This window comes from Pseudopodoces humilis, chromosome 6, assembly GCF_049639895.1.
Source record: "Pseudopodoces humilis isolate 2021_Gansu_Grassland_sample_001 chromosome 6, ASM4963989v1, whole genome shotgun sequence".
NCBI classification, from domain to species: Eukaryota; Metazoa; Chordata; class Aves; order Passeriformes; family Paridae; genus Pseudopodoces; species Pseudopodoces humilis.
Genome location: NC_142205.1, coordinates 60,432,066 through 60,449,691, shown reverse-complemented (window position 1 = coordinate 60,449,691; position 17,626 = coordinate 60,432,066). Strand labels below are relative to the sequence as shown.

At 37.8% G+C, this 17,626-nt stretch overlaps 1 protein-coding gene across 14 annotated transcripts in view; it reads right to left on the bottom strand.

Moving 5' to 3' along the window:
- INPP4B (inositol polyphosphate-4-phosphatase type II B) overlaps nt 1–17,626 on the bottom strand; it is a 322,017-nt gene that overhangs the window by 41,597 nt on the left and 262,794 nt on the right. For 13 of the 14 annotated variants that reach the window (XM_088056200.1, XM_088056198.1, XM_088056203.1 and 10 more), the window contains 4 exons: nt 9,813–9,985; nt 8,892–9,015; nt 7,850–7,967; nt 1,447–1,587 (listed from right to left, as the gene is read on the bottom strand). In XM_088056200.1, the coding sequence (XP_087912326.1) occupies nt 1,447–1,587; nt 7,850–7,967; nt 8,892–9,015; nt 9,813–9,985 (556 nt within the window). Of the gene's footprint in view, nt 1–1,446; nt 1,588–6,037; nt 6,175–7,849; nt 7,968–8,891; nt 9,016–9,812; nt 9,986–17,626 lie in introns of all 14 variants that reach the window. The other variant, XR_015772647.1, reaches the window with a different exon arrangement.

The following is a 17,626-nucleotide window of genomic DNA, read 5'->3' as shown; positions in this document are numbered from 1 at the left end:
CAATACATCCTGCCACTTCCCCTGCAAGCCAGGCACCTTTTCATACCAACTACTCTACAAGCCTCCAGGTGATCAGGCTATTTCTAAACCTTGCCAAATTTTTCTTCAGAACATTTGCAATACTCAGTACTTTCTGCCTATCCCACACCTGTAAGCTCTCACCAGCTTGTTTCTTGGTTACCACATTATGCCTTATCTCTTATTTTGAAAAATGAGTGTCCCACTCAAAACTGTCATTACTGATTTTGTTAGTTTTGCACATTATGACTTTGGCCATGTCACTCCTCTCAGCGCTTTCCTCTTCATGTCATCAAGAATAATCTGTTTTCATTTTCAAGAAGTTCCCAAGTTCTCTAACCAACCATCCAACTCTCTCACCAGTAAAAGGCCATTTTTTTACTGTTTTTTGATTCAGTCTGCCATTTCAATTTTCTGCCTAAAATTTCTCATGTATCACCACTCAGCTTGGAGAAGTCTCCCATAAACATTCACAAAGCCACCTGATGGCATTCTTTAGTAGTCTTCTCTAAAAGACTGATTTTACTTCGCTGTCTACAAAGAGTGGGAAGTGAAACTCCTGTGGTGCTTAACCTCTTGCCTGTTGTCCAGGTTAAAGATTGTCACTGTCACCCTCTATTACTACAGCTACACTTTTGCTATAAGCTTTTGGCTCATAGCAAACACAACTTAAAGATAAGTATTTTGGATGCTCTGTTAGTAAAAGCAGCTAAAAGAAAAAAAATTTAAAAAATAGCTGTGTTGGCATCTTGACTTCTACCTTGCAGTTTTAGCACTGCACAAATGTAGTAATTTAACATGACCAACAGATACTCTTCTCTTGGAAGAGAAAATTAATACGCTGCTGAAACTTTGACTATTATTATATCAACTAATTAGTTTCCAGCAATCTGTTGCAGAGGAGTACTAATAACACGTCAGAACCGTATCAGCCTTCATGTTTCTGCAAACATACTACTAATGCATTCCTTATTATTAACTACCACTCCATGACTCTGGAAAAAAGCCCTAAAAGGCGGAGAAAATTTCTCTAACTTATGACTTGTCCAGACTCTTCAACCCCATCTTTAAGATATAAGAATTCTGAATTTTCACACTCTTGTTTGAGAATTTCAAAGTACTGCGTACAAATAAAATTCTACATCTGTGAAAACTGAAATCCATTTTGCATCTGTATCCAAGAGAAACATGTTACTGACTCCGTGAAATGAAACCTGCTTATGGTCCTATCTTCATCTAGACTTTTCCATTGTTCTGCACTGCTTCATACCTTGTGTTTGTTTCCTTTAATACCTTTTAAAATACACACTGAGTCAATGTGAGATGGTTCAAAGGCAAATGACAAACAGGATTTATTTCTAATCCTGAGAGATATCCTGTACCAGCATGGAGTACTTGGACAGATAATGAAACATGACTTTTTCTTACCTCTCTGCCAGTGTTTGCTGTTCATTGATTCCAACATTAAAGAGCACTGGATACATGTGAAGCAGCTTTCCTTCTTTAATCTCCTGTGGTAGCAGCTCAAACATCTTTGCTGGAAGCTGGACCTCTATAATGTAATGTTCACTAGGAAAAATAAAAACAAGAATAAGGATGGGGCTCTTGATTGGTTTGCTTAAAATATTCTTCCTAAATTATAGAGAATGTGTAGATTTACAAATCCTTCCCTTTTTCCTTTAATTGAACCATAAAAATGGATGATTCAGCTTGCTTGTTTTAAGAGCATAAACAAGCTATATGAAGAAAAGCAGGTATAACTATATATAAACTGACTTCTTTACTGAAGTAAAAATAGAACTAAGAATAAAAACAGCAAAAAAGACCTCTGCTACCCAAATATCAATAAGAATACCTCAACTCTTAAAATGCATCTTGCTGAATTACAAAAATTTACTTCACAACTTGATCTGGTATCTAAAAGTAGTATGAGCAAAAACCTTTCACAAAACCCCAAAGAAAAACTCAATTTTTCTTCAGTGGTTTGATTTTCTCCCTAGGGGTAGAAAGCATCACCAATAACAAAATTGTCTCTGTGAAAATAGTAACTGAAGGCTCATTACACAAATATGAATCCTGTTTTAGGAGAAGGGATATGATATATAGCAGTTCTGGGCTTATATTTGTGTTTGGTCTGACTTTATGAAAAATGTGCTACTCTGGCTGCCAGGCCAAATTCTGATCACATGGAAGCCCCAAGCTGGATTTCACCTGCCTTTGAGAACTGATGCTTGACTCCACAACAGAAACAATGGGATGATATCAACTTAGGTTTTATTAGCTTTCTTTTCATTGTTAGAGCAATCAATCTAAATAAAAAAACAGGAACAGACTAGAAGGAAACCCATTTGTTTCCAGGATCTGCTATTTTAATCAGAGAGGGCTGACTGATAATGGAGGCTGAAATTTTCACTCCTGCAGAAAACATTTAGAATCTGACACTAGCAACAAGGGGTATTACAGCAACAGAAGGGAAGGAAGATCTATCCTGTCTACAGAAGTCAGGCCAAGGAAGTCACACAGGTTTTGTATGTAAATTTAAGATAGATAATTGTCTGCACCTATTCAAATAGTCATGAAGTCCCTCTAGCTCTTCAATCACATACTTGCTAACAAATAAAAATGCCATCTGGATTACCCACATGGAGAATTCGGGTGAGAAAACCTTGAAGAAAAAGGTCAGTTTCTGCAGTAGCTCTGATACCTTTGGCAAGTTTGAGAGACAACTGGCACCAGCTCAAGTGTTTGGAAAAGCAGGTTCCACTTGGAAGAGCCAGTGGTCATGTTTAAACTTTATACTGCTCATATATCAGAGAACAAAGTAAAATGGATCTGGTGCAGACCTGTGACTGAAATATAATTGCATTCAGCAAGGGCAGCAGCATCTGCTTAATACAGGGTAGAGCTGGCATGCAATCTTTGAACAAATGCCAAATGTTCCCCACTGAGAGGGAGTATCAGTCCTGAATGGAGAATATATGTCTCTGCGACGGGGGTGGAAAACCAAAATAGTTCTGATTATCAAGTAAGTTTGTGTTTTGTTTACTTAATTCACCTATGTGAAAGAAATGGACAGTTAGAAAAAAGGATAGTAAAGAATGTGGTTCCCATGACCTCTGCAAAGAAGCAACAATTCTCAGCCTACCTGAGAGCCCTCCTGGCTGCTGTCAAGTGCTACCAGAACACTCCTGTGATGGAGTGCTTTGATGAGCTTGAGGAGACATGTTGGTTTAGTCTAATTCAAAGAGCATATGCTACAGAACCAAAATGCCACCAAATCACTGCATTGTTACATTTCACTCCCAAAATCACTACAAATCTCTGCATGTGAAAAAACACTGAGAAATTCTGATCTTTAGGCATGATAAATTAGTATCATAATAATCAGACTTTTTTTTTTTTTCAAATTAATTTTTGAAGTCTCAGAGATAACCCTTGGTAACTTTAGAAAGGCTGTTATCAATTTCACAATGAAAACAATGCATTTCTGATGATGGAAGGAAAGGGCTATAAAGCTATGACAGAGCTGTCTAGAAAGTCCAGGAATAGTGCTGAAGTCAAGTGGAGGCAAAATAAAAGAAACAATCCAAGGTACTGAAATCTGGAGGACTTGTTTGACATCAGTTTGCCAAAGAACTTACAGGTCTATGATTCTACTTAGAGAAGAAAAAGATATATCACAATAAATTTTATTGTCATATGCTTTCTTGCTTTCATGGCTAGATTCAGTGCAGAGCTATTAGGTGATTTTGGCAGGAGATGGATTAGGTGGGTACAACTTTTTCCAATGAGATGGAAAAATCAGTACATAATTTTTAACATTAAATGACCTTTCAGGAAAACAGAGTGGAGAAACCAAACATGTTTTAAGAGACTAAATAATAAATCTTCATCTATTTAAGAAGAAATTGTATAAATTTAGGTCTTAAATATTTAAATGTATATGATTTGCCTAAACAGGACTGCTTAAAAAAATCCCTTTCTTTGCATTATTCTCTAGTATTTGTTATCATCACATATGAAAATATACAAACACTTCTATTCCTATCAGAAGGCTTCTACAAGCTACCCCCCACTTGGCTGGGGGTCATGGGTCCTGCAGCTGTTTTCAGTTGGCTGAAATTGCACACCTTTTGCCCACTGCAGTAAGCCCAAAACAAGTCATTTGCATGGACTTTGCTTTGTAAAAGAAAAAAAAAAGCACACATGGTCAGTCACAGCAACTTAGCTTGGAGGTTCTTTACCCAACTCTTCTTTAAGCTGAATGCAATGTTTTAGATCACTTAAGTGCTAGTCCAGTTTTGGGCCTTCTTGAAAACATGGTGTAAGAGATTGTGATACCTCAAAGTTCATATGCACAATCATAGAGTCCTTTGGATTGGAAAGGACCTTAAAGATCATCTAATTTCAACTCCTCTGCCATGGGCAGGGACACCTTTCGCTAGACCATGTTGCTCAGAGCCCCATCCAGCCTGGTCATGAACACTTCCAGGGATGAGGCATCAGCAACTTCATAGTGCAATCTGTTTCAGTTCCTCACCACCCGACAGCAAAGAATTTCCTCCTAACATATAACCTAAACCTTTTTAGTTTGAATACATTTCCCCTTGTCCTGTCTCTCCATGCCCTTGTAAAATATCCCTCTTCAGTTCTCTTGTAGCCCCATTTGATACTGGAAGATGCTCTAAGGTCTCCCAAGAGCCTTGTCTTCCCCAAGCTGAAAAACCCCAAGTCTCTCAGCCTGTCTCCATGGGAAATGCTCCAGCCCTCTGATCATCTTCATTAAGTCCTCTGGACTCCAGTAGGTCCATATCCTTCTTATGTGAGGTCTCAGAGCTCCACACAACACTGGAGATGGGGTCACATGAGAGTAGAATAGAGAAGGAAGGCCATCTCCCTTTACCTGCTGGCCACACTGCTTGTGATGTAGCTCAGGATACTGTCAGCTTTCTGAGATGCATTCTATCAAATGAACCCACCTAGTTGATCTAGGAAAGCCATTAGATCCAACCTTTTTTGGAGTTCAGCAAAGCTTTTTATACAGTCTGTCACAGTATCCTTCTGGACAAAATGTCCAGCACACAGCTAGATAACCGTGTTATGCAATGGGTGAGCAACTGGCTTTTGGGTCAAGCACAAAGGATTATAGGGAATGGGGTGACATCAGGCTGGTGTCCAGTCACTAGTGGGGTTCTACCAGGCTCCATCAGTGGCCCTGTGCTCTTCAACAGCTTCATTAATGACCTGGATGCAGGACTCAAAGGAATGCTAAGTAAGTTTGCTGATGACAGTAAATTGGGAGGAGTTGTCAACTTCCTTGAGGGCAGAGAAGACCTGCAGAGACCTCAACAAATTAGAGAGATGGGCAATCATCAGTTGTAGAAAGTTAAACAAGTGAAGGGCCAGATTCTGCATCTGGAATGGGACAATCCTGGATGTAGGGACAGACTGTGGAATGAGAGGCTGGAGAGTAGCACTGTGCAAAGGGACCTGGGGGTCCTGGTCTATGGAAAGTTGAATGTGAGTCAGCAGTGCCCTGGGAGCCAGGAGAGCCAACCCTGTCCTGGGGGGCATCAGGGACAGCATCGCCAGGTGGGCAAGGGAGGGGATTGTCCCGCTCTGCTCTGCACTGGGGCAGCCTCACCTCAAGTGCTGGGGGCAGTTACGGGTGCCACAATATAAAACAGGCATTAAGCCATTAGAGAGGGTCTAAAGGAGGGCCATGAGGATGGTGAAGGCCTTGAGGGGAAGTTGTATGAGGAGTGGCTGAGGCCACTTGGTTTGTCCAGCCTGGAGGAGACTGAGGGGAGACCTCAGTGTGGTTATAACTTTATCAGGAGGTGAAGCAGAGGGGCGGGCACTGATCTCTCCAGTGAGCTGAGACAGCACTTGAAGAAACAGCCTGAAGCTGTGTAAGGGGAGGTTTAGGTTGGATGTCAGGAAAAGTTTTCTCAGCCCAAGAGTGGTTGAGCAGGTTGAACAGGCTCCCCAGGGAAGTGGTCACAGCACCAAGACTTACAGAGTTCAAGAAGCATTTGAACAAAGCTCTCAGGCACTGGGTGTGATTCTTGGGATGTCCTGTGCAGGGCCAGGAGCTGGACTTGATGATGCCTGTTGATTCCATTCCAATTCAAAATATTGTGTGATTCTGTGATTCTGTAAAGAATGTTTGAAAAGTGCATATTTTGGCCTCTAATAAAAGAATGTGAGTTCTTAAACAGAACTTCACCTCCCAGGTGGCCAGTGTCAGCTACCAACACCAGCAGGTCAATGCACTGCTAGACAGTGCCACACACTTTGGATTAATTTGTTTGATTCATTTGCACACAGAATCTCAGGCTTAAATACTTCCCTAGAAAAAACAATTACAAGTGAATATGCTTCAAGATAAGAATTTGTATCTCAATTTTCTGTCTTGCGTTTCTACAATCTTTTAGTCTCATTTATTGAGCCACACCATATAACAACCAAACTGAACCAAAAAATGAAAGTTTCTTAAAAAATTATTAGGAAATACCTAGGTTTTTCACCATCTTCTCTTTTTATGGTTGACTTCCAATGCTGCCTGATAGGAGCAGTCCCACCACAGCTCTAAGAAGACAGGGACTCCTCCACATAAGCCTTATAGATTTTATTTTTTTCGATACCAATCCCATCCAATGAATATCTGCCGGTAAGTACAGTACAGCAATCATGGGCTGTAGCTCTTCTGACACTGACTGCTGCATCAATCCAGAATGCCTGAGGCAGCTGAAAGCTCAGGTCTCCTTTAAATCCAGGACCTCCTGGTGCAACAGCAATAGCAGCAAGACAGTAAATGTAGATGCTGGCTTTTTCAGGATTTTTGACTGCTGTGATTTACAAAGAATGCATTTCTTCTGCTTTATCCACATATCATAATTATTCTCAATTATTCCCAATGTGTTGCCTATCATACTCCAGCCTTCCTGTTATTTATTTCAATCCTTTCTCAGAAAGCCCATATGATGAGAGTGAGTCATACAGAATAATTAAGTAAATCAGTGGTGAAAGCCCCCTTCAGAGGAAAGATATATTTTCTAAAAGTTGCTGGTTTTAGCTGAATTTAATTTACAGTCATCTTAAGAATAATGATACTATTAAGGAAGGCAAAAGTGAAAACATTTGGAGCTTCAGACCAGAATAATAATAATGAAAAATTCATTCCAATCTTGTTAACCCTCAAATAGCCAAAATTAATGAAGTATTGCAGTTTATGTCCTGATATTCAGCAGTACTTACGTGGGATTCATAAAGTATAAGTGATTTTGTGCAAGGATTTCTGAGACTGCATATGTCCCGTGTGATTTTCAGCAGCTAAAAAAAGTTTCCCTTTTTAAAAGTGACCACTAAGTTTTGAACGCTAACTGGCATCTGAGTTTTTTTTGTTTCCATCTTAAAAACAATCAAGGCGTATATCTTGGAATTGCAGTTTCATTTCTCACACTGAAATACAAATTCTGGACATTCAAAACCAAGGGTTCTCAGTTAGAGGCAACATATGTAAATTATGACCTTGTCACCTTCTAGGAGTCAGTATCTGTGTGTGAACAATGCACCAGCAGCTCTGCACAATACAGACATTGTTCTGATTAATTTGTATTAGTAACTGGAACTTTTAGCTTTTTATCAGGAGAGTAACCCAGAGCATACTAACCTTTAAAATGCCTACTACTTCACCTTCTGAAAAGTTAAACTACTGCACTTTCCATAAAATAGAATTCAGCAACAAGAAAACCATTGGCTGGGTTTCATGGGCTACAGATTAAAACTATAGCTTTGTTTCCTGGGCTCCAGGAAAAAAAATTCTTACCGCCTTCCAGTTATAATAGGCAAAAAATCTTCTGATTTGGCTTCAATTACTTTAAACATTACTTTCTGCAAATCTGAAATGCCCACAGCCATGTCTTCTAGCATCCCTGCTTCTTCACCTACATGAAAAGATTAAAGGGATTATTAACAGAGTTGGCAAATCAGTCACTGTATAGGTTAGAGTAAAGCAATATGAGGATTATATTTTCCAGTCTGTGCATCTAAAAATCACAGTTCTAAATCCACATTAGAGTAACCAACATAAAACCAGACTGATTTCTAGAACTGCTGACATTTCTGTGGCCTAAACAGTAACTATGAGGATTAAGCAACTCTGAAAATTAGCCTGCTCTATATGGGCATAGAATAACTCAGAAAAGCCATTTTTGTCTATTCTGAAAGTGTTTAAAAGGCTGTCCTGGTGATGGAGGACAAAGGTTTTGAGATAACAATGAGCATCATGCAAAACCTAGAGATCTCAAAGTGAGCAACTGCATTGAAAAGCTGCAGAAATGCTAAATTCCTCTACTTTGGTCAAAATCTCTGATTTGGGGAATGATTCCATTAGATCTAGTTCAAAGTTTGGAACATAAGGCAATTTCTCCCTCCAAATTTCTTTTTTGATACCTATCAAATAATGTCATCAATAACAAACTATGAATTAAACAGTTTTCAGACTATCTTCACATTATCAGCACTGGTGACCAGAGCCAAGTCTGATAGAGGCAACAACTGTTTAAATCTGTTGTTTGGATTAGCTTTAGAAACCTGATATTTTGGGTCAGGTCTGCATGGAACAATTAGCAGGTCGTGTTCTCTGAGGAACTCAGAATGAAACAGATCAATAATTTTTGCTGCAGAATTGACAACATAGTATCAATGACTTCAGCTGTGCTATTAATGTGCAAGTCTACTGTCTCATAAGGACAATATTTGATTCAACAAGCAAAATGACTGGAAACAGAGCAGAGGTTAAAATAAGAACTTCTGGGTAAACTTCTGGGTTGGATACAGAAGGAACTTTGTCAAAGAACAATACTTACTATATGTACTAAGGAGTCCTTCATATTGCACAAGCAATCCAACAGTATGAAGCTGTTGTAAAAATCCTTGATCATGTAAACCTGTGTGCAATTTGATTACAAATCCACAGACCAATCCAGCAAGCTGTAAAGATAATTAAAACATATGCAATTAAGAGATGTACCGTTACAAGACAAACAGTTAAAATGAGGCTTGCTATCATTATACACAATGTATAGAGGTAACACCTACATATTTGAGAAAGGAATATAGGTATTTCTGTTTAGTGACTATATACATGATTTCATTATATATTCATTATAATTGCTCATAATAATATTAATTCATAATAATAGGAGCAAAGACCATGAACTAAAACAAGACATTCCACCTCAATGTGAGGAAGAACTTTACACTGAGGGTAGCAGAGCCCTGGAACAGGCTGACCAAGGACGTCTTGGAGTCTCCCTCTCTGGATACATTCCAACCCCACCTGGGTGTGTTCCTGTGTCACCTGCTCTAGGTCACCCTGCCTTGGCAGCGGGGTTGGACTGGATGACTTCCAGAGGTCCACTTAATCCTACCTATTCTGTGATTCTGAATATCAGCAAGATATATTCAAAGCTAGACTTGAGAATTATATAATCTAGGAAGTCTAAAAATAGATTTCTGGATCTTTCTTTGTGCAAGGTGAGATTAGGCAACTTTTCCAGTCCATTGCAGACCTGCTTCTCTGACTCAGTGATAGAAGTACTATGGATTTCTATTTACTACTTAGTTTCCTATCACATTATAGAATATTTAGGTGAATATCATGGAAAATAAATGAAAAAGTTGTGTCAAATTGGAAAAAGATAACAAAAAAACCCACAAATACTGGCAAGAACAGTATGCTTGTAATTACATCAACAGAAGGAAGGAAGTGACACAAGACAACGTACTGCTTGGCTAAAGACGATGTCTCTTCTTAGGGTCAGCATCAAGCACTGGGGCAAACCACAGGCAAGTTCCTGGAGCAGGACAAATGCCATGGATTGTTTGGCCCTGGTCACCACCTCTCCCATGCAGTCCTTCAGTGTAATCACCAGCGGGTACAGCTGCTCATACCAATCACCTAGAACAAAACAGGTCATCTGTTCCAAAGTGGAAAACTTGTAGTGAAAAACCCTTTTCCCTGAGGAAGGACAGCTGCAGTGGCTGTACAGATCACCCTTCCCTTTAAAGCAACCCCGCAGCACTCTCCAAACCATTGTGGGACCAGAAATGCCACTGGAGAACATGCTTATAAGTAGAACACCATCTTACCACTGGGACTGGGGTTAAATCCCTGGTCTGAATCCAACTTCACTGTGAAACAATGGCTTTTTTTAATAGTCCCAGCATCTCTGTAAAACTTGTATTTAAGTGTCATAAACAGAGTAGACATGGAAACACATAAAACCTCATTTAGCACATAAAGATAAATACAGTGGAGATGATCTCTTGTTCTTCCCAGGACTTACAACTGGCTATGCAAGAAATGAAGTAGCATCAAAAATGCAAAACCAGGGAGAATAACCATTTATTTCAGAAGAAATGGGTGCTGGAGGACAAACCATAATAACAAATAGGTATCTGCAAGGGTATCACCCGCTTAATGTAGAAGCTGGAAATATAATGAGCTTCAGATCATGGTCTTTTTTTTTTTAGCTTCTCTCTATATTGTTGTCCTTAAGTATTTAGAGACATTGAACTAATTTTTAGCAATTTCTATCACAGAGATGTAGAACTATTTTGAAACATGTTTTGCTCTGTTAAACTACATGTGAGGAATATCAGAAAAAAAACCCCTAGGGAAATGCTTGAAAAATGTGATTCCTTAATACATTACAAATTATACAGTGATCACTAGGAATGGAGGAAAATCAGAATACCTTACACAAACTTGCCTAAAAATCACAGCTGTTCCTGAATTTTACACGATTTAATAAAAATCAAAATTGTAAAATGCAAAATGTATTTATTTATTAAGAAATAAATGATAAATAATATATTAAAATCTAAATTATATATCATTATATAAATTATATGTATTATATAAAGGATATATAATAATTATATTTATAAATAAATACATAAAATTTATTAAAATAAAATTGTAAATGCAACTACACTGCATTGTAGTTGCATATGGCTTTGCCTACCCCCTAAATTGAGCAAATAATAAAAACAAATAAATCCCCCTCTTTCAGAATCTATATCTCAGTTTCATTGTATAGTTTAAAATGAGAGAAATCAACAATGTAGAAGAATCTATTTAAAAATTGGGAATGCAACTGACTTAATACAGTCCATAACTGGCTCATATTTTCTTAGCATAATTAAGAATCAATGATAATTAAAATCTGTTGTAATTAGGTGCAAGACAGCAGCATGTTGTGTCAGATAGCATTCTGAGTTAGGCCTCTTTAGTACTGAGGAAGTTCTTTAGGCAGGAAGACACAGCTGCCTGTTGCCAGTCAATTTGGTTGAGCTCCAGAAAAGCACATAAATGAATAAAACTGTATTCAAGAAGACTGGAGAGAACTTTGAAAACTGTGAGAAATTACAGAAAGCAAGGAGCGGAAAAAGGGGAAAAGGACAGAGCTGGCACAGAGAACAACCTGAGCTCCTTTATTGTCTTTGTGGTCAGACAACATGTTTTTTAACACTGTCATACCTTTTAACCATGAGTAATACAGACCGAGAAAGCATTCCCTGGAAAACAGCAGTTCCAAAGTGTCATCCTGACAAAGCAGATCATAAGCCACTCCCAGGTAAAAGCTCCAGCAAAAAGAGGTGATTTATACATGTCATTGACTAACAGAGTGATGACACACTGCGTGCCAAGGTCTGGTGTACATGTTTAAAGAGACTGCTGGAAAAATTGAGAGCTTGCATAGCAGAGCTACCAAGATTTAGAGCTTAATCTTCTTAAGCTGATGAAAAAACTTGATTTCCCCTCTTCATGGGAAGAATATAACAAGGACTAACTGGGGTGTATATTCTAGGGAATAAAAGCAAAGGACAACCAGAGGCTGCTGCAAAAAACAGACGAGTTTAGAAATAAGGTAAACAAAAAGGAGTGATGTACTGGAAGTCAGTGTAGACAAACCAGGCAATCTAAACTCTCCTTTCAAGTTAAATTACAATCATTTATTAATTTAATCAATAAACACATGCCAATAAAAGCAACAGCAGCAAAATAAGCATAAAAGATATAATGCACACTGAACCAATAAGCAGGGCTGTATGTGGTAAGAATAGAGTTTGTTGGCTGCTTCTTACTTGAGCAAATAATGAAAAAGATTATACTTGGTCATTTTAAAGTAGACTTGAAGGTACAGCAAACAGGCATCTGTTCCTCTTCTGTGGGAAGGGAGAGCTGGATACAGATACAGACACAGCCAAGGATGTGGCAAATACTCCGATTTGAGTAGAGAAAGCAGAATTTCTAGAACTAACCTAACTTCTTGAACCTGCTATTACAATTTCAGATTGTGTGGATACAGCTAAGAGCATTTCTGACAGCCTTTTTCATAAAAGAAGAGCACGTACAGACAGGAGAAGGGGGAACAGATTCACATTTAAAGGGAGTAGGTTTAGATTGGATATTAGGACAAAATTCTTCACAGTGAGGGTGATGAGGGACTGGCACAGGTTGCCCGGAGCAGCCATGGATGCCCCATCCCTGGAAGTTGTCAAGGCCAGGCTGAACAGGGCATTGAGCAACCAGGTCTAGTGGAAGGTGCCCCTGCCCAACTGCTGCAGATGGGTTGGAATGAGATGCAATTTAAGGTCCCTTCCAACCCAAACCATTCATTAACTTTATGAATAGAGGGGTCACATACTGGCCACAAATCACATAATATTTAGATCTGTTTTTACTGAGCTGCCACGTAACCAGACCATCTGCCCTGTGGATTTCTGTTTCTTCAGGAACATAACTTTGTATTTCTCCTGCTGAACTGCACCCTAATATTTCAGTGCTCCATTTCACCAGGATCCATTATAATCCTGCTCCCACAGTGCTTAAAACCTCTCCCAGCTTTAAGCATCTGCAAATTTTATAAGCATCATCCATATTTCATAAGGCAAATCAGCAATAAAAATACTGAAATATACCGGACTCAGAACAAATGTAAGTGGATTCTCCTCCATACAGCGTTCCAGGTTGGCAGTAAACAACTGATAACCACCTTCTGTTGTGATTTTCCAAATTTGCACATACCTTGTGGAAGCTTCAAGATAATTTTCTCACAACAGTTTTTGAGGGGAGGTTACATCTTTGGAATACTAACTTATTAATTTACTAACATAAGCAATTTTTGTCTGTAATAGTTGCATTAAAAAGGAATTAAAAGATTTGAAATTCTCGAGGCCATTTTTTTATTAAAGAACATTCACACTAAATTTATTAAAAATAAATCCTACTGAGTACTTAATGTCCCAAAGGATGCAGAGCCTTACTTACATATGTATTTGGCTTTTTGGTAAACAATAAAAATGGTAAGTTTGTAGAAAACCTTATCCTAGCAACTGAGAGAATATAAATGATTATAGAATATAGAGTTGCACGGGTCACTAGTAAAGAAGACAACCTTTGTGTGATTAAGTTTTCCAAAACTTAATTACTTTTGTAATTTCTGATTAACTTTTACAAAAATCTCCTACTCCTTACTCACACTGGAACTTCTCAACCTCAGTTAATAAGCATATCCAGTCCCCAGAAGGTGGAGCTAGTTGGCAAATCTGAGAGGGACTGCATTGTTTCTTGAAAAAAAAGAATGTTCATGGACAAGTATATTCTCATGCTTATGCTTTAGTCAAAAGCAAAACAAGAGGTGTATCAGAGACTGAGATCTTAGAAAGGCCAACTCTAGAAAAAAAAAAAAAGCGCTTTATTTTTGCTCTGTTAAAATTGCACTGTGTCACTTGCTATGCAGGATACCCTGATGCAAATACTCCAGCAGGAATATGAATGAGAATCATTCATTAACAATGCACAATGGTCCAAAAATCCCGCAGTAACATCTACTTATGTGTAAGTCCTGCAGCTTGTAAGTTGTTCCTTGAAACTAAGAAGCACTGTGAAACTGAAGTTTGTGAAACAAACAAACAAATAAAAATTGTATTTTGAAGCTTACAAGTAAATTCAGTAGATTTGGGGAAAAAATAATGTCTTGTATGCAAGGCATAAATATATAACAATAATGCAATTCATAAATAGATATTATTTCTAAAGAGAGCTGACATGTCTAAAGGAGTTCTCTTAGAGTGACTCTATAGAATCACTTTGTATACATTTTAGAATATAGTATCTTTCAGAATACCTTTGTAGAATCACTTCAGGAAAGGAATAATAAAAATTATTGCTTTTAACACATTCGTGGACTCACACACGTTAACTCTTCAGATCTCAAGTTTCTTTTAAATTAAAATTGCAAGATTTGTATCCACAACACAGTGGAAAATTCTTTGAAAAAGGATGAAGAATTAGCTGAATGAGTAAACATCTGAAAAAAAACATTAGGAGCAAGAGCAGAAGCCACAAGGAGACTCCAGGATGACTGTCAGGTTGCTAAAATGACATGGGCAGCCTGTCAGTTTGGAACATTTTGCATCGAGAAGAACTGTCAGAGCCTCCTGATGAAGCAAAGAAGCTCAGTAGAAAAATTATGTTAGTCAACCACTGGAAACTAAAACCAAGCATAAAAACTAAACATATTAAAATAAAAAATGGAAGGATGAAATGAAAAAGATCATGAACTGCATCACTATGCAGTTAGAATGAGGCTACAAAAGAGCATGTTCAACAAAGCACTGAGAAAATATTCCATGTCCATTGCCAATAAAGTGGTGGCAGTTCAATCTGTGACAGGATTTGCCCTTTGGTTACAGGAAAATGGTCTTCAGTGTCCCATACTCCTATAATCAACAGGCCTGCACAGGCAATTCTGCATTCAAATATCCACTTTGCAGTATGTCAAACCACAAGCTAAATTTGATAAAGTTTGGCAGAAAAGCAAGCTCCTGCTCTTTTCAAAGTCAGGCCCACTGAAATGCTTATTAAAATAACCAAAATATTTGCTGTTACTCACAGGTAACCAAAAAGGAAAAGCACTGATGCTTCAGGATAGCACTCCTATCCCCTTTTGCCCTAACCACTGATAAAAAGCCAATTTTGTCACTGTTGTTTGTGCCCCCTAAAATCCATGAATGGCTTTAAGTCATTGCAAAATTTAAATGTATGAAGTTAAAAACTGAACCTTAAATAAAAAGCAGAAGAACCTATAATATCATACTCTTAAAGCAAAGGAGGGCACTACAGACATATAAATATAAAGGTAACATATATAAATATAAATGTGACATACAAATGCAACAGCAGATACCCAAGAGGTTGTAACAGCAGATACCCAAGAGGTAAGCTTTCACTTGAATTAATCACTCACTACCTGATCATAAAAATAATCCATGACAGAATTGAAATAATAGAGGTAAAACAACATAAATGTGTTGTCTTGATATCACAAATTGAACATTAAACAAACTCTGATTTAAGGAAAAAAGCAGGCAAATCAAACCAACCAACCAACACAGAGCAGCAGTAAATCCCTAAAAACAGCATGAAATAATTCACCCAGAATTTGATTTTATTCACCTAGGACAGTAACAGCCTTTAAATTTATATTTTTTAAAGGTAGGTTTAAAAAGACTGACTTAGAAGAGTTCACATATTCAACTTCGCACCATAAAAAGGTCAGCACCTTATTTCTTTATTTTGCCACTCAGCTCTTGAAGCTGATTCTTTATTTTGCCACTCAGCTCTTGAAGCTGAGTTTAACTCCAGCTGAGGGCTAAGTTCTTTGAGAAAGGGGGAGGCTTTGTACTTATAATGCTGCAGCAGTTCTCACAGGAAAAAAAAAAAAAAAAAACTGAGTAAGTTTTCCTGGTATTCCTGCACTTTAAAGTAGTGGTACACTTTGCACAGTTTGGGTATCCAGAAAGGTGATTTTGAATTATTGGGGTTTATTATTCCATTGCTATCATCCAAGATTTTCTACACTGTCACATGGAATAATAGTTAAACCTTAAACCATCTAGTCATACATATACAAGTATCTCAGCATGTTTAGTCAGAAAGAGAAGACAAAGGTAATAAAAGACAAAGCTAAGGAAAATCTAATACACTTTAAACATAGGAGTAATGGATGAATCTTTCTCTGCGAATGCTGTGAAGCTAAATATTCTGATTTCTTGTTTTAATTTGTTGATTCAGTTAGTCTTTCTTTTCCTTACACATTTTTCAGCTTTTGTTTACAGCCAAAGTATTTAGAGAAAGTACTGCTGAAGAGGTTGTCTTGTATTGCTGGGCTACATTCAGCCCAGGTAAGATTCCTACCAAAAAGGAAAAGGATGACACAGAAGTGAGAGGGAAAAGGGGAAAAAAAAGGCATAAGTAAAATTGATGCAAAGACAAGCTTAAGAGAAAAGGAAAGAAAAATGTGAGGAAGAGGAAGGGAAGAAAAATCTTTTCACATATGATTGCTCTAAATAAATTATGTCTGCTACTTAAGAAGACACAGACCACAGGAAAATTTTTCATCTTCCTGACTAAGCAGTATTTTATAATAAAAGCTTTTCTGAAGATGCAAATAAAACTAGAACATGGCTTTATTTCCCATTTCTATGAGCATTGCATTGGAAGGGATGCACTGAAAGGATGCATTGCCCATCCTCAGGGCACTGAAAGTCAAAAATTTTGAATCTAGACTTTTATATAGTCCCCAACAGGTATCAGATAATAAAAGAAAAATTAACCCCCAAATGTGTGCAGCATATATAGGTTATAAATGAGATATATATATATGCTGTATATTATATTTATATATATATATATATATGCTCTATATATATATAAGGTTTCCTCTAATTTCAGCTAGGAACTGTGGCAATGTTCCCCAGGTTCTGTCTGCTACCTATGCCGAAGGTTACCACTGGCCAGTTCACAGAGCTTATGATTCCATAATTCATTTAAAGGCAAAATCCAGGTGCAATCACACAGGCAAATCAAATTGTTTGAGATAATGTGGTGGATCCTGTATGTATCAAATTAGGGAGTTCTCACCTGGAGCCAGCAGAGGAATAGCTGGGTGGGAGCTCTGATGGGATGGAACAAGAACCAGATGGAACAACAGCCGCTTTCAGCAGCCTAACACAGAGATCTGTCAGGGGCTGTGTAAGCACAAGAGCAAACTGCTGTGTTTCACTGGCATGTCTAATGCTGCAGGACAGGTTTTCACATTCCAATTCTCATGGAAAATGAAAAGGCGAAAATAAAAAGAATTTAATGTTGTTACATATTTCTCCAAGGCAAACCAGACTAGAGTTAAAAGAACAACAAAAAGACATGCTCTCCTTAAAAATCCTTCTACTCCTCCTGATTTATCATGTAGAGGATTCATAATCCTGGAACTGATGAAACCATAGCATGTTACCTTGGTAACTGTAACTCAAATTCAGTCTTTAGAATACACTCAAAGGTCAGACTACATGAAAAGTCAAGGCTAAGGAAAGTGTAATTCACATTGAAAGACAGAGTACAGGAAAAAAAAGTGCTCCAATATTTCCAATTACAAAGATTCTAAACAATAAATATAAACATGTTTGGAAAAAAAATAATAAGATCACACAATATCACCACTGAGACTGCAAATATAAACTTACTTAAGAA